General features: G+C 39.8%; 1 protein-coding gene across 1 annotated transcript in view; it reads left to right on the top strand.

The window, feature by feature from the left end:
* LOC124165291 overlaps window positions 1-26,296 on the top strand; it is a 687,405-nt gene that overhangs the window by 656,802 nt on the left and 4,307 nt on the right. Inside the window, exons 6-8 of the mRNA XM_046542634.1 lie at window positions 2,500-2,659; window positions 22,434-22,751; window positions 25,392-25,610. Coding sequence (XP_046398590.1) covers window positions 2,516-2,659; window positions 22,434-22,751; window positions 25,392-25,610 — 681 coding nt within the window. The 5' untranslated portion in view covers window positions 2,500-2,515. The remainder of the gene's footprint in view (window positions 1-2,499; window positions 2,660-22,433; window positions 22,752-25,391; window positions 25,611-26,296) is intronic.

The following is a 26,296-nucleotide window of genomic DNA, read 5'->3' on the forward strand; positions in this document are numbered from 1 at the left end:
GGTTGTAGCTTGTGTGTGTGTTGGCAGCGGAACCGATTGCGACCTCACATGTGGATTGTGTGCAGACTGTTTTGCTGTGAATTCGTACCGTAGGACGGATAGGACTACCTTCTCCGCTAATCCGGCGTTGCCAAATTCAACAGCACAGCTTACTCTAATGTCAACAGCACAGCTTACGATCGTTATCCTCCAGTATTACAAGTTTCTTTTACAACTCGATTTGCCGCCAACGTATAGCAATAATTTGTCTTAACAAATTCCATGAGGGTCATGGCATCAATTTTTGGTGTCCTAAAAAAAGGCTGGTGTCCTAACATCCTATGCCACACGCCTTATAGGCGGCTTGCGGGGTATCATGTAGACGTAGATGAATTTCAGGTGTACTATTCGAACGAGTGGCAACGTTATCATCCATTTTTCTGATAACTAAAACACACGAAGTGAAACGCTTGTACTTCATCATCCCGATGCCGCATTATTAATATCCCAAGTAATAATCTAGGCACAATAGCAACAGGAAAACTTGCCCAAGAATAACAGAACAAAATAAAGTGACGATTAGCGGCTAAATACTCCCTCAAAACAAATTTTACTCCAAGCGCTCAGCGTATTTCCCTACTCCCCACGGTTGTTTAGGCACCTATGACGTCACGCCTGGCCTCGGCAACGCTCGGGTGTCTTCGCGCAGTGGTCGGCTCAGAGAAAATTTTCTCGATTTTAAATGCAATTTTTTTTATTTCTTTTGATGTTGAATGGAGAAACTGAAGGTATTTTTGCGAGCTAATGTATCCATTTGACTTATTCAAAATAGTTTTTAGAGCAATCTACGACCCATGCAAGTTCCTCATTGTGATCTAGATAGCGTAGTATGACCACGACAATTCAGGTACCTGGATAACTGGTCTGCGCAGTGGCATGGGACGCCAAAGATCCGTGGTTCGATTCCCAGTCCAAGGGAATCGTTTCTCATAGCAATACATGTCAGTTTCACCGCCGTTCACGCGGCAGGTATGAAATATTACATGTATAATAGTTAAGCTCATAGAAAATTTTTGATTCCTTAACGTTTAACTCTTTTATCCAACGTTACCAACAATTTTCGTAACTCTAGATATAGAGGGAGATCTAACTTTACGTAGGATAGAGATGATATCTGTTAAACGTTACCCCGTTTACGCGACATGCCATATCTCATTCGTTATATTCTTTAGCGGATTATACCATACTTAGTAGTTGTAAGGTCATCGGTTATAGATTTAGCAGTTAGGGATGTCATCAAAACGAAACGAAAAAATTTTTACTCGTTTTCAGTGTCGGGGACTCCCCCCTCTAATTCAAAAGTAGACCAAGGAAATATTAATAAACCGTACTTATTAATTATTAATGGAATTCGTATGGCCTTGTGGTGCATATTTCTCAAGTCCTTTGAAACCATCCCTCATGCATACGGTGTGTATTTGTGTCTCTTTACCCTGTGAAAGCTTTAGCGAAAAAATATAACGTATGAAAGAAATATCGTTAGCGTATGGGACCATTGCGTTTTCAGACTGATATCTGAAATCATTAGAGTACATCACAGTGCAGCCAGATTTGTGATGAGTTGTTGCGATCAGTGGCGTCCGTCCCCCCCTCCCCCTCCAAATATTTAAACATTAATTTTTCCTTTATAAAAGAAAACAAAATATTGAAAAATCATGAATTTACAAAATATTTTTTTTAACAAATGAAGTTTTTTCGATTATGAAAAGTGGTAAAATTAGTTTAAAACCCATTACTTAGTATCTACCTTGTTTTTCGAAAAATTTCCCCCCCTAGTTTTGGACACCCCTAACGAAATTCCTGGCTACGCCACTGATTGCGAGAGAAACAGCAGTGTTTCCACTATGCCAGCCGAGATTGAATTGGAATCATTAAAATAACTTATGGAACGCACAATGTAAACCTTTTTTCTTACTTTTTTCTTTGGCTTCGCGAAGTAATGACTCAAACATTTTTTCCCAGGGAAAAGTTATTATCAATCACGACGGTTACGTTCTACAACCAATTCAGCTGAAAATAAAATTTTACTAGAATTAACTAGTCATTGACCTGCACTTATACTGATATTTAATTTCATTATAACTAACGGAAATTAAAAATGACAGTAATAAAATATATTTTCAAGGATATCCCCACCGGTAAAGTGGCTAACAGACAGAGTTCATACATTAATAGAAGTATGGTGAGTGGTGATAAAAATCCTATGACAATCCCTGCGAACTACTATTGAGTATGGTAGCATTTTTCACTTGATGTAGTTCATTTTTAGGACAAAAATTAGCCTCCTCTAAATATCAGTCGGATACCGAGTCCAAAAATTGTCAAACCAAGATGGCGGAACTTTGACCACGCTAAAAACTCGGAAACAGCGCTTCCAAATATTCACAACCTGATTGGGTCGTACTATATCTTTTCTCTGGATGTGATTGTTGATTCTCTCCGTTTCTCGCCTTCGTGCAGTTGGCGTGCAGCAGCAATGGAGTGCAGCGGAGACGGTGGCGGTAGCGGAGGGACCTCGCCCTCGTTGGAGGACGCGCGGAGAGAAATCCGAGAGCTGAGGGAAAAGTATCGGTCTCAATCGCAGCAGCTGATGGCATGGCGACACCGGGCAAAGATGCAGGTGAGCATCGAAGAAAAAAAATATTCGCCCATCAATGAGAGCGATGCGCAGTGGTCGGAAAATGAGAAAAAGCCGACCAAAATTTCAAAATGTCTTTTTTTATAGATGCTTGAAAATTCGCATGTAAATTCAAAAATGATTAAAGTCTATGAAATTATACCTGATTTGACATGGTTCTTACCTTTTACTAAGATGCGGAGGCTCAAACGTGAGCAAATTTCCACAAAATTATGGAAATTTGTGAAAAAGTGCCACGATATTTTATTCATTTAAATTTCCCTGAAAATCTTCCAAATTAAGTAGACGGTGAAGTTAAAGGTGGATTCTCATGGAGTAAAAAAATATCAATTCTGTTCTCATGGTGTTTTTTTTCTTTTTATTACCGTACTATTAAAGTATATCTTCGATAAATTGTTACCATGCAGTTACAAAACGTCGGAAACTGTTTTTCGACAAAATTTACGGTTGAATCAGCGAAAATCCCCATTGCAATTCAATACGTAGGTTACATGGGAATCTTAATGTAAGGTAAGATATCTAGCGATTTGATCGTTGGATTATTCTTCCTCATAGGATAATCCTTTAAAAACGCTGGCACAGTAATGGTTGACGCCCGGTTTCGCTAGTTTGTGGGCCCTTCTCGCTTCTATAGCGTTACGGTGTTTTTCCCCGTCCTATCCCTTCCAACCCTTTCCCTACACCAGAGGCGTCGTCGGGCTCCTATCGCGGCGGCGCCTCTTTCCTTTTTCCTTCCTTTCCAACCCCCTCCCCGGGTGATCGGGCGAATCAGCACGATTGCTAGGTCTCGGCCCCGGTGCGTTGTACCCTCGCAAGGCTCCCCTGGGCACTCATTACTTCTTGTAAGGTAAGATTTATGGAAAATTCAGAAGAGGATTAACAAGGGAGGTGTGCGTAGGATTGATCAAAAATGATTTCTTATTATCTTTGTCATGATATTTTTGTGGTCATAATGTGGATGAGACGAACATTATATCAGTTTTTTTTCACAATAACATTAATATCGTAGTAGTAATCAGCATTTTTAGTATGAGTAGATAAAACTTTCCTGCATAAAATGCGAACTTTCCACTCAAATTTCCAGAAAATAAAGCACGAAGAAGCTTTTGTTAGAAAGATCTGGTGCTTTCCTGGTGAAGGGACTGATTAAGGTTATCTCAGGTTTCCATCCCGGTGGGAGTGTTGACCTGTATTGATTCTTTTAGACTTGTACGAGGGTTGCCCTGGAAGTTATGCACCACACTTGTTTTCTCAGCCGACAACAATGGTTTGGGTGCGAAACTTCACGTATGCATTTTCTGAAGTTTCATGGCGATACCTCCACTGCACAAACGCTCACCGAATCAAATACGCTCATCTAGTAGCCCTATTTGTGCTAGATGAGCGGGTTTGATTTGGTGGGCGATTGTTGAGCGTTTGTACAGTGGAAGTATCGATGGGTGCCCGTACAAAATTTCTGGCTTCTACGAAAAATAGCGTGGCTGCAGAACTGTTTTATTCAATTTCAAATTCAATTTCTCACTGCAGAGAAAGAAACTGTAGAGAATATTTAAAAACATTTGTGCAAATTCTATGGAGTATCCGCTATCAATAGGGGTTCAGTCAGTGACTATGCTCAGCGGACGAGGGCATCAGAAGGCGGTTCGGCGGTGCTCCAAGATTTGCAGCCGTCGGATACCAGAATCAGCATTGGTAGCAACAGGGCAAAAACACCCTTGTTTCGCGCTGGAAGAAGGCTATAGAACGGGGCGAATGTTACGTGGAAAAATAGGGCATGCAGCTGATACATTATTCTTTTGCGTGTGTGATTCTCATTCTGTTCAAAGAAAAAATGTCGAAGAAAAAAAATATGGTGCATTACTTTTTGGGCATCCGTCGTATTTAAACATGTATCGCACTTACGATCTCTTCCCATTGATTGACGCCGATTTCCGTACTCCAATGACTTAGTGATTGTGAGCACTGGCCCCAGGTGTTGCGTATTCTGTGTCTCTTTTGAAATGCGGGGTTCCAATCGGATTTCAATCGCCTCTCTAGATATTCTGATAAGTAGATGTTTTCGACAGAGTATTTCCGCTTCATCAAAATGGATGTCTTTTTCACATGCCATCCAATGCTCGGCACAGTTATTCCTAATTTAAGAATACCGGGATTAGCCGCGGTGATATCTTTACGGAGTCAACCGCAATGCATTAATTGTGCGCAAAATCCACAGGGAAAGCAATCATTCGCCTTGACCAGGATTCGAACCCGGATCCTCCGATTTCCGTTCGAGTTGCTCTCCGGCTGTGGCGCCGTGCGCACGATTTGGACTGCTTGTGACTTATTCATATACTCAGTAGTCCATACCAACTTGTCCGATATAGTCCTCAAATTTCCATAGGGAAGGATGACGCCTCGGTAGCTTTACTGGATAAAGCACTCGTCCGAAAATTGGGGGCTCCTGGTCAAGGCGAATATTTTTTTCTCTGAGGATTTTCCGAACAGTCATTGCTATTGGATGCAGATTTTTTCGTGTTTTTTTTTTTGTTTGTTATAAAGATTGCGAGATGAATACGTTCCAATGGTTTGTCGACCTCGGATAATTAGCGCGGACTTGGGAAGCTTTTAGAGTAACTTCATTCGCTCCTCCGAGTGTGGGCGCTAACTCAATTGAAGTCAATGATCCGCTCACGTCGCCAGTCGTGCCGTCGCTGTGGGAAAGAAATGCCTTCCCCGCTGAATTCTGCTTCCACGCTTCGGCAAATTGAGTGACAATCGCCTCCTCAAACTTTAGCCTAATTTGGTCAGCCACCGGGCGTTTCACTCCCAAGCGACCGGTAAAATTTTTCTTTTTTGCAATGCTTAAACTTATGCCAATATAGAATTTTAAGGCTAGAATTAAAATAAAAATGGCCTATGACGCCTCGGTAGCTTTGCTGGATAAGGCTCTCGTCCGAAAATTGGGGGCTCCCGGTCCAGGCGAATAAATTTTTCTTTGAGGATTTTTCGAACAGTAATTGCTAATTAGCGCGGACCGGTCAAATTTTTCTTTTTTGCAATGTTTAAACTTATGCCAATATAGAATTTTAAGGCTAGAATTAAAATAAAAATGGCCTATCTCTAAGATCAGCTATCAGTCTATTTCCAAACACAAAACTTAATGAATAAATTATATCTAAATTTTTGTGGCTAAATGAAATGGTAATATTTTCTCACTCCATTACAAATTAGTATAACCTCGATATTTTAACCCTTTAAATAGCGAACTAACTTACCAACTAATTTTTATTAATTTCTGCACATCCTATTTATTTTACAACTAATTAAGAGATATTATGAAAGTAAACCGGAACAAAAATTTTTAAATGCGTTTTCAAGTAAGCTAGTTTTCATACCAAATGAGAACTCGTCACAAAATTTTGCTCTTGCTTGAAAAATAAATATGAACTTGACCAAAAAAAAAACTAAGTTTAACGATGTAGTATATTCTGATCTTTTGAATAAATGGGCATTTGTCACTGGAAGGCGAGTGTAGGGGAAAATATCGAATAAACCGCATCCTCACTACAGAGGTGATGAAAACAACCAATTTTGAAAAGGCATAATTAAAGGCTAATGTATGCATCAGTCATGCGATTCACTTTAAAAAATACTTCTATAATTAATTTACAATACACAAGCTATAAAATTAATCACAAATACGAAATGTATTTTTCATGAATTTTTATAAATCTGTTCCCAAATGTTTATTATCCCATTCTATGCCAGCAGCCATTTTAACACCTTTATTTGATCGCTGCATCATTTTGTTAACAGTAACGCAAGTTTCTCCCAGAAAAGTTTTTTTCTCTTCTTGAGTTTATGGATATGTCGTGAGAATCATCGAAAATTGGATAGATTTTTTGTTCAAAGCGTGCATGCTTATGCTTCTAATGCATGCTAATAATGCATGTTTATTGGGTAAAAAATGACTTCCATATTACCTTCTGAACAGGCCCGTTCTGGGCCGCCGGGACACCGGGACGTATCGCGGTGAACCCCACAGTCTGGAAATATTTGGCGCCCCCTGTTCCGAAACTGACAAATTTTACATTCAGAGTACCAAAATTGAACAGTTAACTTGGTTTCAATGATGTCTCATTTATCAGCATCACCATCTTGAGTAAAAAAAACAATAATTTGAATAAATATTATTCAATTTGGTAAGATTCAATTCAACCTAAAGAGGGAAAGGATTAAAATTTCAAAATTTGTTAATTTTTTTATCCATATCACCATACTATATTTATTATTATAGCCATATCCTGGTAGTCCTCCCCCTGCACTCTGGCCATGGCCGTCCACCGCCCTAAGGAGTCGAGCGCGGGCCTGCTTCTGAATTAATGCAAAACAGAACCTATCTAGCTTAGTTTAAAAGCAGCTTAAACTTGTCTATTAATGTGTGTTGAAAAACTAAGATGTATTTAGTTTAATATCTAATTATGTAAACACATATTGTTTGTAGAAATTATTTGGATGGGCTAGTTTCCTTTACGCCACAAGTATTGGAAAATCGGAGAGACGAAAAAAATTGGAGAGACGGATGGAACTAGCTCGGGAAAGGGAGAAGTGGAGGGCTGCAGAATGCAAATCTTAGGAATGCAATGCTCCAAATTTAGCAATGCATGCTCAAATGTAGCAAGCATTGCTCATTGAATCAAATTCATGGTAACCTTAAAACAGGTTTGCATTATAGGGAACTTAAATCTCCCCTAAAAATTTATTTTTTGCATTTTTCTTTGCATTTGCGCTCTTGGATAAAAAAAGAGATGTGGACACGAAGCCAGTGAATGAGTAAACAAAAAATTGTGTTTAAACAAAAAATATGGCATTTTTCCACAAGTTTATAGCTAACCGCACGACGCGTTACGACTAGTCGCGACTGTTATGTCATATACAGTCTATATATGTATATGTCATATACATATATGTCTATGGGGCTAAGGGGGCTATAGCTCCCCCTTTGGTATCCAATTTACACAAGATAGAATTGTAATTTTTTCGGACCCCCATTACTGCTGATATATTAAACCCCACCTGGCCCCGCTTGCCCCTATTCTGGATCCACCACTGGTCATTTTCACTGCGATATTGTCACAAATATCACGGTGCGGCCGCTCCGAAGGCGCGTGGAATTACCTTTTCCCGGTGAGTCAAACCATATGTGGTCAAACTTATTCCAGCCAGCCAGTTTACCGAAGGAAAAATTGAACAATGGCGCATGTGTACCGTTAGCAGAGTAAAATGTTGCTCGTTTGAAGTTGGAAACTTAAAACTACTGCTTTGGAGCTGTATTTATTTTATTGGAAGAGCGGGAGTTGAAAGCGAAGGGGGAAGGTTGAGGAACCCACCGCTACTTCTCACCCCCACTCTTCCAATAGAATAAATACAGCTCCAGAAACTGAAAACATCGGAGTGTACTTTAGAATGACCTAACGGCCTAAAGCAATACACTCATGGAGAAGTCTTTCACTGAGGCTTTTGCGGTTCATGGTTGATAAAAATAATAAACTTTCCCGTGTCTTAACGAGTAGTTAAGGTTATCTCACGACGTTTCGCCACCCATACTGGTCGCCTTTTCAGAGGTGATTGGGATGGCACACGCTGCTGGGATAGTCACATACTTCCTAAATTCCTGAAAATTCATCATCATCTATGCTCAAGTCGGACACTTAGGATTCTACAACGCGGCAATACATAATTATTGCGGGCCGCCATCCATGATAAAAAAAACAATTAACTCCGAAGAAGCGACCAGCAAGAGTCGTGAAACTTCGGGACTTGACCTGAACTACGTGGTAAGGATCGAAATATTCTTTTATTTTTACCGTGGAAAAGTGTAACTTCTTTTTCATCAACTCATGATGTCCTTCCGCTTTTTCTCTCCTGTCACAGTTATCTTTAACTAGCAGACCACCCCGCGTTGCTCCAGAAGGATATTACCCAGAGAAGTAGGAAACTTGGAATTCATGGTCACATATTAGGATTTTTAGGTATAGGGATAAAGCAGATAGGATGATGCTATACATATGTAAAAAAAATACGGAAACATTATTTCCGTATACCGCGCACTGGATCATCTTATACCCCGCTCCAACGCTCCACAACAATGATCGTTATGTGTGTACGTACGTATGTAGACTAAAATCGTCGTGTGAACGCATACCCCAGCAAAAAGGTTTGCACCTAGAGCATTAATAGTTAAGTGTAGAATCCTTTGAGGTACGTTTTCCCTTTGATCTTGTCGATAGGTGTGCCTACCAGACAGGATGTCCAACCACTTCAGTTGTATGACGTGACGTAACAAATGGTAACGAGAAAACGACGCAAATCACACAACCAAAATTAGCGTTGCTTTGGGAGCATTAAATGAACCTATATACTAACTTTGGTTCTTATCCGTGCAGGCGTATGTAAATACATAGCGGACAAACAGACATACATCCTTTTTTACATATAGATTACATTATTTTTATTGAAGTATTCTACCGATTAAGGTAGGTTTCCATGGAGCCAGGGGCGGATCCAGGATTTCTTTCTGGGGGGGCACAAGCAAGGCCGTATCCAGGATTTTGTTCTGGGGGGGGGGCACGAGGATGATAATAATAATAATGTCGTCTTTATTTCACAAGCGAATTTAGGACTAGATAGTCCTCTCTTACAATTAACTTGTTTGACAATCACATACGTCCATGCCCTGGATGGTGGTCAAGCCACCCAGGCGGGATTCGAGCCCGCGACCTCTAGGTTAGCAGCCGGGAATTTTACCCCGGCGCCACCGAGGCCGGCAGGATAGGTACCTCGTAAAACAAAACGAACGCAATTATAATGGGAGCGTATTAAAATCTTGCATATTTTTAAGGGTCTGGGGGGGCGGGCACGTACCCCCGTGCTCCCCCTAGATCCGTCTATGCATGGAGCATTCTGGGAGCCTCCCCTTCCTTCAAGTACTTCCCTCTTCAGTTCACTATAAGGCATACTCTCTTTCAATCTATCTAAAAACACTATACTCGTCCTTCCTCTCCCTTCATGTGCCTAGCATTCTACCCTCTAACACCATTTTCAACATCCCCTCTCCGCTAAGTACTCGCTCCATCCATATCCTCTGTCTCCTCCGTATCTCATCTAAAAGCTGCCTCTCCTCACCCACTATGTCCAGCACTTCGTCATGGATACACAAAAAAATGGCGCTAGAAATTTTATGAATAGATTCATTAAATGTAGTAAGCGACTTAGAACCCCCTTATCCGAAGCTGTAAGGAAATATATGCCTGGTTATGCGTGCACTGTCTATGAACCCACTGGGCTTTAGAGCAGACGAGGATCGCCAACGTCAGTGTAGCGGAAGAGGGCGGGTTCATAGGAGCGGCAATGTGGTCATTTTTTTCCTTCCTGGAGCAGCTCCAATGGGCATGTCAACCTTCCCGCCTAACTGTTTTCCGTAACCAAAAACATCTCATCCGCACAGCATCATCTGCTGGAGAGCATATTGTGAATGGTTAAAAAAAAGAACGATTCCTGAAATTGGCCTACAAGGTACCTGGTTAAAGTTTCCGCCAACCAATCCATGCTGGCGTTGCGATTCGTGAGAAGGTAAAATAGTATTTTTCAGACACAAGAGCCCAAACCGACTTTGACGGCAAAAATAGCTCTCAATATTCTACTTTGAATTTTTTTTAATCATACCAATAAAATGAAGTTCTTTTTGTTTTTTAGTTCAAGTCAGGCACTTTTCTAGTGTATAATAAAGTGGAAATAAACACCGTGACACTAATTTTAATTAGTCAAAAGACGATTGCGAGTTTTATTTTTATTAGTCCAACATTTGTACAAGTGGTGACGTAAGTAACTAATATGTGTGTGACCTCAATTCATGGATTTTTCGGAGTGTGCATATAATAGGTTTTTACTTATGATTTTGTATATCCTAGAACACTCAGCATTTTTTGGATGCGTAATCGTAAATTCTGTCGATTTTATAAATGCGTCGAAGTATTTTTGACTCTATTGAATTCGTATGCGACAGCAAATGTACCCCTGTAACACGCTTTATGTGTAATCTGCTCACGCTTTATATTTAATCGAGTCTTTTGATGTAGGTACTAAAATGGACCGTAGTGAACAATAACAGTATGATTTCAATAGTTGCTTCTGGTAAAGATATTTTTGTATCTGAGGCTTTTAATAAACATTTATTCTAATGATTCACTGAAGCATTGGTCGGATACATCGCAAATAATTTTTCAGAGTGCTTTTAACTTAACCCCTCCTCGAGTTCCTTTGGAAATTTACAAGCAAATCCACAAAAAAACAGCGCTAAAAAGGGTTTTTACACATGCCCTCTCACACCAAACTGACCTCAATTTCATCATGCATTACTTCAATTAGGGATTTAACTCTCATTCTTAGTAATTTAGCTTTTGACTTATTATTTTTATATCCAACTAATATATACCAATGTATGGCTTGGTTTTATTAAAAAATTATTATCTACCTTATTTATTAAATGTAGGTATTAATGAAGAAAACCATAACTTATTTCCTCTCATCGATACTGTTATTCAGGAGTAGATTTGTTATTAATTCATTGGTCTATGTAATGGCCGATGTCAACCTTTCAGAGCTATGCTAATTAGTCCTAATCTTACCTTTGGGGTAAAATAAATTTAGCAACTAGATTACTGTGAATGTACTTACGGTGTTTCCATGTAATTATCAAAGCTTGCATATTATTACTATCATTAAATTGCTACGAGTAGGCCATTGCCCTAGTGATAACATGAACATACGATGCAAAACAATTGAAAACATCATATGAAAGCCTTTTTCCCTACTTCTTCAGCCCATTTTTTTAATATGTAACTTTTACGGGAAGGGTTCAAATAGTTTACCATCATTCTGTTAACAGGATGATGAAAAATGAACTGAGAGGTTAACTTTATGACGTGTGACTCGTTCTTATTCCTCTCACTGCCGGTTCTATGGTCAGATTTAAATGCTTTTAGGCTTAGAGCACCCATTTCACGGCTGGACTGATGCATAAGTTCTCTAGTGGCTTGCCTTCCTCCACAGCAAACATTTGCGTGTATGCAAGTGACGAGGCACTGTTCTAACGCGATTCAACAATCACTGCTTTTAATCAAAAAGTGAGTACGTTGTAATTATGATAATTCATTTCTCTCGGCTTGTTGTTTCCTCTTCCTCTAATTTAGTAATAGAACCACTAAGTACGCGAGACGTATGGAAAATGGCCACTGTGAGAAAATTAAAAATGTCCCTTTTATGCCACTGAGATTTGTCGTACGAAAAAAGTACCATTATGTCCAAGTCCTTCAAACATTGCTTCTTGCCCCAGTTTCCAGGTGGTAAGTAACGAACCGTGAAACGAAGGATAGCGAGAACACACGACGATCGTTCCCCTCGGCGCATGGCGAATTGCTTCCGTTGGCACTGAGTTGGAAGAAGCACCATGGTGCGGAATAGAACGCTGTAGCTGTGTGGGAGGTATAGTGCCTTGTATTTAGTTCCTTCCGCCGGCTAATTTGAATATTTTCCTCGTTCTGTACATCCGCGACGAAGTGGCCTCCGGAAATATGCCGGATCGAACAATCAAAATTGGCCACAGGAAAAAAATCTGTCTCTGGAAGTTCTCAGGCTGTGCCCGCTCGAAAGAGAAAAGTCATCACGGACGAGTGGCGTGAAAGAAATGAAATCAAATCAAATGCAAAGGATACGTCCGTTCCTTTACGGATTTAGCATTCAATTTTCAACCTTTCGGTCAATTCATATGTACGATTTAATTTGAAAGGTACATTGATCAGATCAGTGGCGCAGCGAGGGGGGGTTTTTGGGGGATAAACCCCCCCCCAAAGCTCAGAGAAATTTTTAAGTTTAATCCATTTTGCTTAATTGTTTTGTATTACTAATAGAATGGTGTAAGTAAGAATAAAATATCCCTCAGAAAGCCGTAAAACTCACCATTTTGAACCATTTATCTTTAAATCTAATTATTAGTAATCTAATCTATTAGTAATTAGCAGTTAAAAAATGGCTTATGATGTGTGAGGAAGTAGAGTTTCTACTAAGAAAGGTGGGTTAAAAAGTTTACAATAAAAGGTATATTGTATATTCTATGTATGTAATTATGCGTTTATATAAGAAAAATAAGAAAAATAGTTATCCTTGTCCAAATATTTGAAATACGTTTTGTAATAATGAATGCAATCGGCAATAGAACAAATAACTGAATACAAAGAAATTTTACTTCTCATGTGTGCTAGCACCAGACCTATGTAAAAAGTTTAAGATGGTAGCCCCAAAACTACTAAAAGGGGTACCTATATATTCCAAAATATTTAAGTATGTTCTAAAATGTAATATTTGATTGTAAATGGAATAAATTATGTATTATTAAAAAAAAAAAAAAAAAATTCCGCAATTTACAAATCTCGTACCTACCGATTATCCTGTTGGGTATTCCATACCCCCACACACCCTGGTATTAGTTGCACCTTAACCCCCCCCCCCAGCCTTAATTCCTAGCTGCGCCCCTGGATCAGATATGTTACCTTTTATAATTTTGTAAACGATGTATGATCGCAAGTAAACTTTGCCCTATTCAAGTTAAGGCTTAATATAACATTTTATGGTAATATACGGATTATGAATTCAAAGATCGGTAACTTTCCTTTTTCACAAAATATTCCCCTTTTACTTGAATCTTGGTCCATTTGGAAAGGGAAAACCCTTGAAAAGAAAAAAAAAACAGACAGATTTGAGCCAAAATCTTCTAAAGTCATGGATGATATATACAAATCACCAAGTATACCGACTATGATTCACTCTTCATCTAAAATCAAACGTAGATGTCCGCAGAAAGTGCGTGATGATTTAGAAGCTACTAGGATCTTTTATTAATTATTCTTCGACATTTGTTTCTTGAACTACATCACTGGTAACTTAACCTCCTTAATATGCTTCTTTTTGATGCGTTCAATCAAGCAGCTCTTTTTGTTGATTGCAATATGTGATATTCCTTTTTCATAAAATTAACCAACTGTTAGTGCGTACGAACTGTAAAACAAAATCCACAAGATACAAATCTTTTGCCTGAACCGGAAATCTGACAATTCTTTTTATTTTCATTTTTAAGGGAATGAATTTGAGTGGTGTGAACGATGATCATGACCATTCGTTGAATCCATGTAATTAAATCTTCGCGACCTAAATTAGTACCGTGAGACAGTGGCGTAACTAGGAATATGCTTTGGGGGGATGGGATGGCCTGGGGTGGCGAAACCCCCGCCCACCCCCAAGCTACGGGGGTCCGGGAAAAAATTTTGAAAAATAAAATGCCTGGCAATACATTATACATAATTGTTTTGCGCTAAAAATTTAACTTTAAGGAGATTCATTTATTAAATTTCAAAACTAGACAGTAGTTTTAAATATTTTTTTTTCTCTAAGGCTTTGGGGGGGATCTATCCCCTCATCCCCCCCCCCATAGTTAGGCCACTGCCGTGAGATACATCTGATAAACGTCCTATGGTCATTCACTGATGTGGAAACTCGTGCAAATGAAATCCCCGCAATTTTTTCCACCGGCACCATCGCAACTATTATTTCAGGGGCCATTGTCATCAGTATATTATCATATTTTACGGTTCTCTTCTCAAAAATATTTTTCCTTATGCCACGGCTACCTTCAATTATTCATTCAATGATTTGATTATTGGAGCTTGTGAAAAAGACATCAAGTCGTCATCGTCAACATTGCTCAACATTGCTTGATTTGTTTGACGAAGGTACCCTCTCAATTTTCCGATCAGCAAACCTTATCTTGCTGAATTATTTATTTTTACCTTATGTCCCTAAAAACCTCACCTCTATACATCTCCTGCTCCTTCTCCGTTCTTCCCATTCTGATATCCTACGACGATTTCCTTCATCACACCATCATACCATAGTATGCTCATTTCAAAGGCCGTTTTCTGCACAAGGTGTTAATCGGAATGTAAAAGCAGTCATGTGAACGTAGAAGTATGCAAATTTAATTTTCTCTACATTCTATAGTGCATCAGCAAAATATTGACTAAATCTTCTGGTATGCTCAATAAATCAAATAAAACTTATCTGTGTTGATTAAATTTAAATGAAAGCCGACATACTTTTGTTAGTATTTTTTACTCAAGGTGTCCCTCCGGTACTTTACCATAGTTTATCCAAACGGCATCTAAGGTCTTCACTAATTTATTGGCTCTTTATCGGTCATCATCACTGGTCAACAATCCTAGGATTGGTTTGACGCAGCTCTCCACTCAGTTCTCCTATCAGCTAATCTTTTCACTCCTACGTATTTCTTCTCTTTCACATCCTTCTTCACCTGTTCCATATATTTTATTCGAGGTCTTCCTTTCCCGTTCTTGCCTTCCACTTGTCCTTCGACGATTGTCTTCATCAGGCCATCATGTCTCAAGATGTGGCCTATAAGGTTGTTCCGTCTTCTTATTAAGGTTTTCATGAGGCTTCTCTTCTCTCCTACCCTTCTTAGGACTTCCTCGTTACTAACTCGGTCGATCCATTTGATTTTCATCATTCTTCTGTAGCACCACATTTCAAAGGCCTCTATCCTTGCTTTCTCCGCTGCTGTCATTGTCCATGCCTCACTTCCGTATAGGAGCATACTCCAGGTGTAGGTTCTTTTAAATTGTTTCTTTACTTCCATATTTAAGTTTCCCGCTGTAAGCGGTAAAGTGATTTAATTCCTTTGTGCAACCGTGTCCGTTGTTCGGCGGTGATTTTTACATTGATTGCCACGGAAAAAATTCCCAGGGCCGGAAATTGAGCCACGGACCTCCGCTGTTCCGACTTCAGGATATCAGGGATATGAATTAAATCGTGACAATAAGCGCATATTGAGTAAGTGCCTGTCTACAAAATGACTTGATTATCAGCCCGCAGTTGGCTTGTTCTCTTCCGCGGCGGGCGTTGACTGGCAAATATCTCCATTACACCTTGGCTTCACCACGTGGGAATTTATTCTGAAACGTCGGTTTCGCTAGTAATCTAACCATCGTCTTCTTATCGAGTGCCGGTTTGGCCTTTTTGGACGACTGATATTGAACACTCTAAGAGCCAAGTTTGAATAGTTAATATAAATTCATTACACAAAAACCGATGAAAATTTTTCGGTTAAATTCCGAATCAGTACCATAAAAGTGAGCTGTGATATAATTTATCGGGGTTAATGAACTTGCTAGATCTTAGCACTACCACAAAGGCAAAGCTTTAAAGGAGTTTTTAAAGCTTATAACACTACCGCTGAGGAAAAGCTTTTAAGCCAGAATATTGTATTACAAACCACTACCATTGAGTTACAAGCAAAATAACTTTGCTTTTACCTGTTTTATCTGATTTACCTCTTTTATCCTTTTCATTCGCATATATCCTTAGATCCTTGACACATTTGTTTCTCAAGAACATGGCAAATCACTTTAAGTACGCAAAAACTTGCCGAAGTGCTCTTAAAGATAATTTATTTTATTTTCAGGAGGACATTCCGCAAACCCTGGAATCCGAACGGCCACAGCTAGAATGGCCAGCTTAAATTGTAACCATATGTAATTAATTTGATTGAATGATATAATTTATAAACGTGATATTCCAACTAAATTTACTATTGGTTATCGCACCAGCATTCACCAGTCAATCGCCGTGGTGTGAAGTCGGTAGCCATGAATAAAATTATGGGTTTATCTTCATTGGAGTAAAACTAACATAACTTCTTTTTCTTCAAGCAACAAATCTTTCATTGAGGCTGAATGCGTCGCTGACGAGAGGGAAATATGTATTAGGAAGATATATTTTCTTTTCTCGTACGAAAAAATGCAAAAAAAACTATACCTGATCAAAAGTGAAAACAGACTCGTAATACAATTTACGATCCAAATTGTCAATTTTCTTATCCCATTGTGATAGGATACCTGAAATTAAAGAAATGTTTTATGTCAGGAAAAGGTTTCCAGTGGAGGCGTAGCCTTTCCACCATTACAGCAAACTCCCGAATTGCATAACATTTCTCATGAAGGTCTATGCTCAAGGCAGTACCAAATCTACACTCCAAATACGACAAACGATAAAATGGAGATTCCGCAAATTACTGGAATGCACGAATAATGATGCTAAGGGTCAATAAAAATGTTTCCTAACTCCGCTAATTTTTTTATATTCCGTAAAACTTACGACGTACCAAGTAAAAAAATGTTCGACTTTAATTTCCATATCTAAATCGCAATTGCAGCCCCATTGTACGAGGCCATCTTTGATTAAGAGCGTTCCAAAATCAGCAACGAGTAGTGAGACATAATTAAACGCTACGATGAAAATCTTCTATATGCATAAAAGAGGTTGTCTGTTTGTTTGTCCGTTATGCATGTCCATACTGCTGCACGGATTGCAACTAAAGTTATTACCTAGGTGCATCTTATGCTCTCAAAGCCCGTAGTGCTAATTATGGTTGTGTCCAACGCGTTCTTTGCGTCTTTTTCTATTTAGCATTTGGTACGTCACGTCATATGACTACTGTGATTGGACATCCTGACAGGTAGGCACACCTCTTGACAAGTTCTAAAGGAAAGCATAACTGGAAGGATTCTATTAACGGTCTCGGTGCAAACATTTTTCTGGAATATGCGTTAACACGGAGTTTTTGGTCTTCGCACGTACGACACAACGATCAATGCTATGGAGCGGGGTATAAGCTGATCCCGTGCTCGATGTACGGAAATCGTTTTTTCCATTGTGTGCTGTCATATATGCATCATAGCATCATTACCTTCTTTGTTCCTTACCTAAAAATCTTGCCGTGTGACCATGAATCCCAAGTACCAAGTTTCCCACATCTCTGGGCACTATACTTACCGTGCAAGTAGCCTGTTAGTAGCTTCATAAGGCCGTTTTACACGGGGCACGGAATTGCGCAGGTTAGAGCTGCATTAATTTCTAAAATGGCACGGAATTGCGCGAATGCATGAACGAAATTAGAACAGGGGCTATTTTGCCGTCTCGCATCCACGCATTCTCGCATGTGTTCTAGCAATTCACCGCTTTACACGATGCAATTTTGATTGCGCCTTCGCACGTACGTCAGATTGCGCAATTCCGTATACCGGCCGGCCTCGGTGGCGGTGGGGTAAAGTCCTCGCCTGCCAAACCGTAGGTCGTGGGTTCGAATCCCGCCTGGGTAGGTGATCCCTATCCAGGGCATGGATGTTTGTGTTGTACTTTGTTAATATTGGAAACGCTCGTTGTAAAAGGCCGTTATGTGCTGTTTACGGGGGATATGATAAATAAATAAATAAATAAAATACCGTGTCAAACGGCCTATAAAGCTAACCCTAGGATCACTACTACGCGCAGCCGAATCTCAAACGGGAAGCCTGGATCGGTCGACGAACCAAAGTTCAAGGTCATGCCCTAGAGAAAGCAGTTACATGTTGCGGAAGGTTAATGACAATGACCTAAATACAAGATGGCCTCCAATGCTCTATCGCAACGAGCTTCTGGCCTTTTCAAAGGGCGCTTAAGTCCCTGCAGCGGGAGAATTGGTTTTGAATTCTCAGAGAGCAATTCGCGCGAGGCCGTGGACGGCTCATTTGAGTCTCGATCCGGGAATCAGAGCGCGACACCGCGACGCAGCTGTTTCCAACTGTCCCGGCAAGCTCTACGATACCGAACACTGGATACTACTGAGCACGGAGGCTCATATCGCACGAAGGACTGATTACCTCATTGGGCACTCTGTGACGTTTGTTTGGTTTCTCAAAAAGTTTAGATGCGATTTTTGTTAGAAACGTTATCATTGCAATATTGGTCAACTGACCTTGGAAATTTCAAGTTGATAAGACGCACAATCCGGCTGAATCGATCTTTTTTCGATATGTTAAACTCGTTTAAATTGTCTTTAAATTTTCAGGGTGCATAAAGTAGACCCTTGATGAAATTTTCACATTTTAGGTACTGATAAATTTTGACAAATATCTTCTCAATGTACCTTCAAATTTTTAAATTGAGAAGGTCAGTTGTAGGCGAGTAATGCGTTACGAAAGATGACCAAATCCGGTCTGTGAAGAGGGCTAGATTTACCCTGATTTATATTGAATTTATTTTATGTACTAATGGAATTATTTCTTGCATGAATTTGCCATGTTAATGTTTGTCTATGATCTTGCCATTGGTGTAACCGATTGGAAATATTTGACTTTGATATAAAGCTTAACATATGTTTACAATTTTTGTTTGAGGGTTCTATAACCTTCGTTTGCCAGCTGAAGAATTGTTTTTTTTTTAGAGCTGTTAAGTCTTATCCCACTTGGCGGAGCTACACGTAGCGCTTTACAGATTGAATATTTTATAGCCGTAGTTTAACGAACTATGTATCATATGTTTAAGTAAAGCTAACATATTGCAAAAGCACCATTGTTTACACAGTGATAATTAATAAGAACTTAGGGACAATAAAATTTATAAAAATAATGTGAATTGGCAATTTTTATGTTATATTTAGCAAAGATGCTTGAGTAGCGTATGTTTCTAAGTCTACTTAGCCAAAGGGCGATGATATTGCGAACGAAGCGTTGCCAGTCGTGGTAGGGAAAAAAAAAGAAACGAGCCTTGCATATTTTTTCACGCTGTTTAATTTACCAGTACTTGTGATATTTGGGAATTTTGGCAACATCTATTTGCCTCAGGACAAGTAGCTATGGTTATCGAAGAGCAAACATGAAAAAATATTTTCGTTATGTACGAGAGACTTGGTGTAATTCATGAAAAAAGATTTTCAGCAAAAATATCGTTTGGACTGGGGACATCCAGCAAGCAAAAACTGATTTCATTTGCTAACCTCAATAAAAAAAAGGAACCCCGGGTTATCCGGTGGGCTCAGGAAACGGGTAATTTCGCAAGTATCGGATGTTGCCCAAACTATCGGCTTGCCCATCCAAAATCTGTAACTCAGACTCCTACGTATCAATGTAAGAAAGGGAGGGAGTGGATCCAAAAATATTGAACTTCTCGAAATCCAAAAATCCAAATAATATGTACGAAAGCGAAAAAGCATATTAATGTGCAAAAGAAAGGATTTTCATTGAAAGCGTTTCACTAAAACACATTGCGATCCCAATACGGTAATGGATAGGAAGAACAGAGAATACTTTCCAAATGCCGATTATATGAGAAAAATCTCGTCGAACAAAACCATATAGAAGAATTAGCTTTAATTTTCTCTAATTAATTGTGGCAAAAAGACACGTCGATGATTTTTTACCAACATTTATGGTACTTAGGATTTAGGAATACAATTTTGTAACACTTAAAACCGATTTTGTAGATTCTCTTTCCACATTGATCTTATGCTGAGCACGCATTTTATTTCATCGTCTCTCTTAACGCTGCTGAAGTTACAAACACACGCTCCTAAGCGTGAAGGATGAGAGTAATGCGCAATGCAAAAGAAAAATGTTTTTAAAATCGGTGTTTTTTATAATTAGAGTTGAACAAGTTTGCAAAAGAAGACTACGGATTTGAAGTCTCGAATTTCCTTTTTTTGTATTTTCCCATCCATTGACGCATATTAAATTTATTTTAAATTAATCCACAACATCCTCAACTCTATCACACACTGTCCTGAACTCCTTTTTTTCTAAATTTCCCTCCCGCCCTACGCGCACCAAATTCGTATTGCTCTGCACACTATTACTAATCCCCTCATTGTGACCACTCATTAATCGCTCACTTTATAACGTCTCCCGTCACTTCTTAATTCCCGTCCTCCGAAACTTGGCCCCTGTTCTCTATCCCCGAATGCTTTCACAAAATTGTCTCCATCTCAACTCTCTGAAGGCCTGCTCACACGATACAATAACCCGTGCAAGTCAATTTCCAAATATATGAATGCGCGAATGAATTCGAAAATGCAACGTGTAACCACCCAACTTGTGTGAATGCATGTACAGAAAATAGAACGTCTTCTCATTTGGTTCATGCATTCGCAGAGGTTCCGTTCCGGTCCACAAAAGTCGTTCATGCAAACAGACATCTCGTGCGTCTTAGTGTATCGTGTAAACAGACCTTGGTAATCAAGAGCATCACTTTTAATGCATCTTCTTACAGATTGCTCTGATCCTCTTTGTTATATTTTGCTGTATTTGTTTGGTTATTGGACCTCTGTAAATTCGCAATATTGCTGTATGTGGACATTTTCAATAAAATAAAAAATGTATGGAATAATTCGAATAAACTGGGCAGCCGCTTGATTGGGGCAAGTTTACCGGACCCGATGTGTTCCAATCAACCGGGAGACGCTGTGAAACACATTCACACACTTGGCCACCTCCGACCTCTCCGTTTAACACTAAAAGGACCAGGCCTTCATTTTTTAGGGTAAACCTCTACTTACCTAATCATCGAATATTTTTTCTATCGTCTTGATTTTTTCTGACTTTCATTTATCTTTTATGGTACGTATTCTGTTAAGTAATAATTTAATTTTTTCACGTAGAAATGGATATATACCACCTGTCTACGTTAAAAGACCAACTCTCGTCAAATGAACGGGTTAAGCGTTTCCATTTTATTTGTAACGGTGTAGCATACCTATTATATTCAGGCAAGCACTATGTTATATTAAATCTGGCCATTTTGATGTTTTAGTTAGCACATTTACTCATTAAAAATTCATTAATACATTTTGAATGGAAATAAGCAGCATATCTGCCATTCCGAGTGTTATGTGGTGGGTCAGAGCAGGGAAAGCAGGAGCGACGTGACCGCTGTTTATTTTAAATTTTTATTTTATAAGGATTTGTGAAAATTACTCAGTTGTACAGATAAGTAAAGGAAAACGTTATATTTAGAGAAGTTATCAATTAAATTCAACATAAAAGAAGAAATATTTTTAAAAATCACAAGTATCCTTCAAAATGACTGGTAAAAGGGTGGTTTCCTATTTTTTTATTGCCTAAAACGAAAGATTATTACTCCTGGAGTACGTATTTCACGCCTTTAGATTTTTAAATGACGATATCTATTTTTCGCGATTGAATGAAAAGTGAAATTTTCCAAGCGTGCGAAAGCGCGACGGCTAAGTTTGAATGTTGGGAAAAGCCCGTGTGACTTCATTCTGGTTCTGGCTACCGCTGATTGAGGCCACCTTGATGGGAGGCTATGAGCGCCGCTACGATGCAGGCTACTACAGGTTCCTGAGTACCCCGCTAGCAAGTAGCGCTTGGCTTAAATAAGGATTATTTATACCCTATCAAACGAAGGAAACTTTCCGACCATAGGCAATTTTACTAAGTGATTATTAAGAGATGTTTCCCTGAGCTCTGTGCCACATGCATTCATTGGTAACCTCAGACGATGTAAAACTCCTATCTACTCGTATAGAAACTAGGTCCCTGTGACGTCACGTGGAGCGCCAATCTGGCCTTTTTCAAATGAAGTTAAAATTGACCATTAACATTCGTCAAAACTGGAATTTCTAAAACCAAATAATTAGTATATTATAAATACATTAATGGTGGGTAACGAATCGCAATCAAAACCTTTCGTTTTCTTTGATGAAGGAAACTACCCTATTGTCTTTCTAGGTGGACATACGACCACGGTCCTTCTAGTGTTAAATTGAATCGTAAAGTGGCCAGGAAGCTATAATCTTACATTTTGCCGATTTTCTCAGGAGGAGGCCGTGGCGAGGATATCGCAGGAGAGGTCGGAACAGCTTCGGACGTTGTCCGCTCAGCTCCTTCTGTTCGAGGCGCGGCTGTGCCGGCGGCAGAAGGCTTTGAGGGACCTGCTTTCGTCGAGGGAGGCGCTTGCCACTCACCAGCAGAGGGTCATCCGAAGGCTGAGGGCGCGACTCGTGGAGGCGGGGCTCGATCCCCGGGCCGACGAGGACGATGACGAAGACGAGGAGGAGGAGGAGGACCTGCGCCGGAGGCAGGAGGAGTCCACCAATGACAGCGACAGCGCCGTCATCCTCGAAGACGGGTCCGAGGTAAGCGAGAATCTAAAGGGATGTGCTAGTACTCGAAAAATCGAGTGGAGTAGTTGGTACTCGACTCGAGTGTTTCGAGTAGCATCACGAATATATTTGAGTCGAGCAGTTTCGGTTATATAGCTGTTGAAGCCAGTAAGTTCATCTACATCTACATAATACCCTGCGAGCCACCTCTAGGGTTTTTGGCAGGGGGTGATCAATCACCAGCATGAAGCATGCAATTGGACTCCCACGTGTACACCATACGGTCCAAAAAAAGTTACGCATACTAACAAATTATACTACCATATGCTGCAAGCCATGCAATCTATTTATGAGTTCTATCGCTGCCGTTATAATCTCTTATTGACAGTGGCGGATACAGATGGGGGGCGCAGGGGGCGCGCGCCCCCCCCCCCTTGCGGGTCCGCTTGTATTGCCGAACATTGCAAAACCACAATTGTAACTTTTTATATCATAAGATGGCATTGTCTTTTACATGTTTATAATCACTTTAGATAAAATTTTCATATACTTTGCCTGTGACTTGATCATCTTTTATTACGATAAAAGTAAAGACAACTCAAGATATGTTGCGCCCCCCCCTTGAGTTTTTTCTGTATCCGCCACTGCTTATTGATCGTGGAAAAAAAAGACATTCTGAACCTGTCTGTTCTACAATCTATCTCTCTTATTTTATTTATATGATCTGATCTTCCGTAGTATGTTCAGAAGAAAAGGTGTAGCGATAGACAATTTTCTGCAAGCAGTAATACAGTTACATGGAGACGTCAAAACCTGCTGCCTGAGCATGTAGAACAATTGGTTTTCCTGCACGAGGACTTGAAGGGATCAAATATCACATGATTCATTTACGTCTATAATCTCTATTACAATTGTGTAAATGCCAACGGGAATCTTCCTAGCGGTTAGGATGCGTATGTAAATTGAATTGACGGCATATTAACAGAGGTTAATTCATGTCAATTGAGCCTATGGAGCTGTTTAAGACACATTAATTTTCAGTCATATCCTAATTCTGTCACAATTACCTTCAACGTTACTCATTATCTTTTTCTTTTTACATCCAGAAAAGAAATTTCGCAAGGGGATTGGAAAAATGAGAATATGTTGGAGCATGCATTGTTGTATTGCCTGGTCCAGAAATTACTACACTCGACTCGATACTCGCGAGTAGTTTTCAACTCGTCTCTAGATCAAAAAGTACGAGAAGCAGTGCGTTACTCCTGTTGCCTGACGATTAATAATATCAGGGATGCCGACTTACAAAAAATATTTGGGGGCCCAAACCGGGGATCTTGCCCCGGGAAATTTTATAAGTAGTGAGTTTAAAGTTTTTAATGCATTTTAGAAGAGTCATATGATCAAAATTAGAACCCTGATCGAATTAGAACTCGAATCTCGATATCTAGACACTACGGGGAAAATCGACAAGGCTGACACATTTTTTTCTCACGCCCATAACGAACTTTTTGGGGGGCTCGGGCCCCCTCAGGCCCCATGGAGTCGGCGCCACTGAATAATATACATCATCATCACTGGTCAAAAATCCTAAGATTGGTTTGACACAGCTCTCCACTCAATTCTTCTATTAGCTAATCTTTTCAAACCTACGTATGTCTTCTCATACACATCCTTCTTTACCTGTTCCATGTATTTCATTCCCAATGCCTAAATGGTTTAATTACTCTACCTGCTCAATTTTTTGCTCATGTACTTCTCGCCTGCCTTTAGCCTCACATTTGTTGAAAACGATTCTTGAAAAATTACTTTCCCACTGTGAAATTCTGGTGCTAACAGTGTAACAGCGGATAGATTGAGGGAGAGGCTACCCCCCTATCCGCTTACAACGACTATTAATTCGGAAACTTAGGAGTATACTACAAAATAAACTGTTTTAATAATAAATTTTGGAGAGTAGTATTTTTTATCGATTGCATTTATGTTATAACGTAAAAATGATTTCAAACTTTAGTCATACTCGTGAATCGGTGTTCAAGGGGGACAGTTGCCACCCTAAAATTGTCTCCTTTCGTGTTTTACCATTCCAACATTTTTAATTCAGTGATTATGATTAAATGCTTTAAGTTGATTGGAAAATGGTTGAAAACTTTGTTGAGCGATAAAATACGAAGTGGTTCCACGATTTTGGCTCGATAAGGATCAAAGAATGTTGAGAACGCGTCTCTTTATTTTCCCAAGTCTATCGCTATCGAAATTATAGAAAAAGAATCATTGAAGCAGTCCATGGGAGTTGTGTGGAACAGGGACGCAGCTAGGAATTAAGGCTAGGGGGGTTTTTAGGCGCAACTAATACTGGGGGTCTTGGGGGTATTGCATACCCGCCAGGGTAGGTGGGAGGTGCGGAGGCCTTCCGCCGGAAAAAAATTAAGATAAATGGTTCCAAATGGTGATTTTTACGGTCTTTTGATAAGCAATATTAATCCAATTAAGTAAAATAGATTTAACTTAAAAATTTCTGTGAGCTCTGGGGGGGGGGGTTTATCCCCAAAAACCCCCCTCGCTGCGCCACTGGTGTGGAATACGTGAGTGCGTGGTTTACACGTGTGAATAGTGTTTTTTTTATTCCTTGATGCACACGCGATTCGTGATACAACTCCTCATATCACCTTGCAGGCGCCACACTCATCCTTGTCCATGTCGTCGATCGGCCAAGACCCTCCGTCCCTGCGGGTGGCCCGCAGCATCTCGGATGCCGTGGACCAGAGCCGCTACCAGGCGCTCAAGAAGATGCGAAGCGTGAGCACTCCGATCGGCGGCAACGGACTGCTCAGGAGGCCCGAGGTCCTGGAAACTGTGTACAGCGTCGAAGAGGACGTTGACGACGACATACAGGTACATAAATAGGGAATTCAGCATCAAATTTCGAGGAGAAGTCATGACCTGAATCCGGTGAGTACGGACAGGGCCGGTTTTAAGCGGTAAGCGATGTATGCGGTCGCTAAGCAAAAAAGGGGCGTCTAAGCGCTCATTCCAATGTGCAGTACTAATCAAGCAAGGAGACCAAAGGTTGAGGGTTGTTCTACTCCACAAAATTATTGAATAAGCAAGGATATATCGTAAAATGGATACCCATACCCCAGAAAAATCTCATTTTAGTTTTCTAAGTATGAACTTCTTAAGTTTGTTTTCATTTTTCGAGTAAATAAATGGTTGAATTCCTGGAGAGCCGACTTGTGTTGTATTTGATGATTTATTTGCATTTCACTGAATTCTTATAAATAATTGGTTTTTAACCTCAAAAATATCACATTCAATATATGATAGAGCAAGCACATAATATGTTCATGCTGGAATTAAGTCTCGACCCTTATTCTTAAAGTATTAGTATTTATTTTTAAAAGTCTCCAGAGAGAATCCCCACCACCTCTCAGGTTATTTTTGAGGAGGAGGAGAAGGAATGTTGTTAGCTCACACTAGAAAAATGTCTAGAACCGGCCCTGAGTATGGAATAACCCTCGGGAGAGAGTTTTCTGCCGTTTTAAGTTCACGCTGATATTTAAGTCTCGACCCTTATTCCT

The sequence above is a fragment of the Ischnura elegans genome, chromosome 9 (assembly GCF_921293095.1).
Source record: "Ischnura elegans chromosome 9, ioIscEleg1.1, whole genome shotgun sequence".
Lineage (NCBI taxonomy): Eukaryota > Metazoa > Arthropoda > Insecta > Odonata > Coenagrionidae > Ischnura > Ischnura elegans.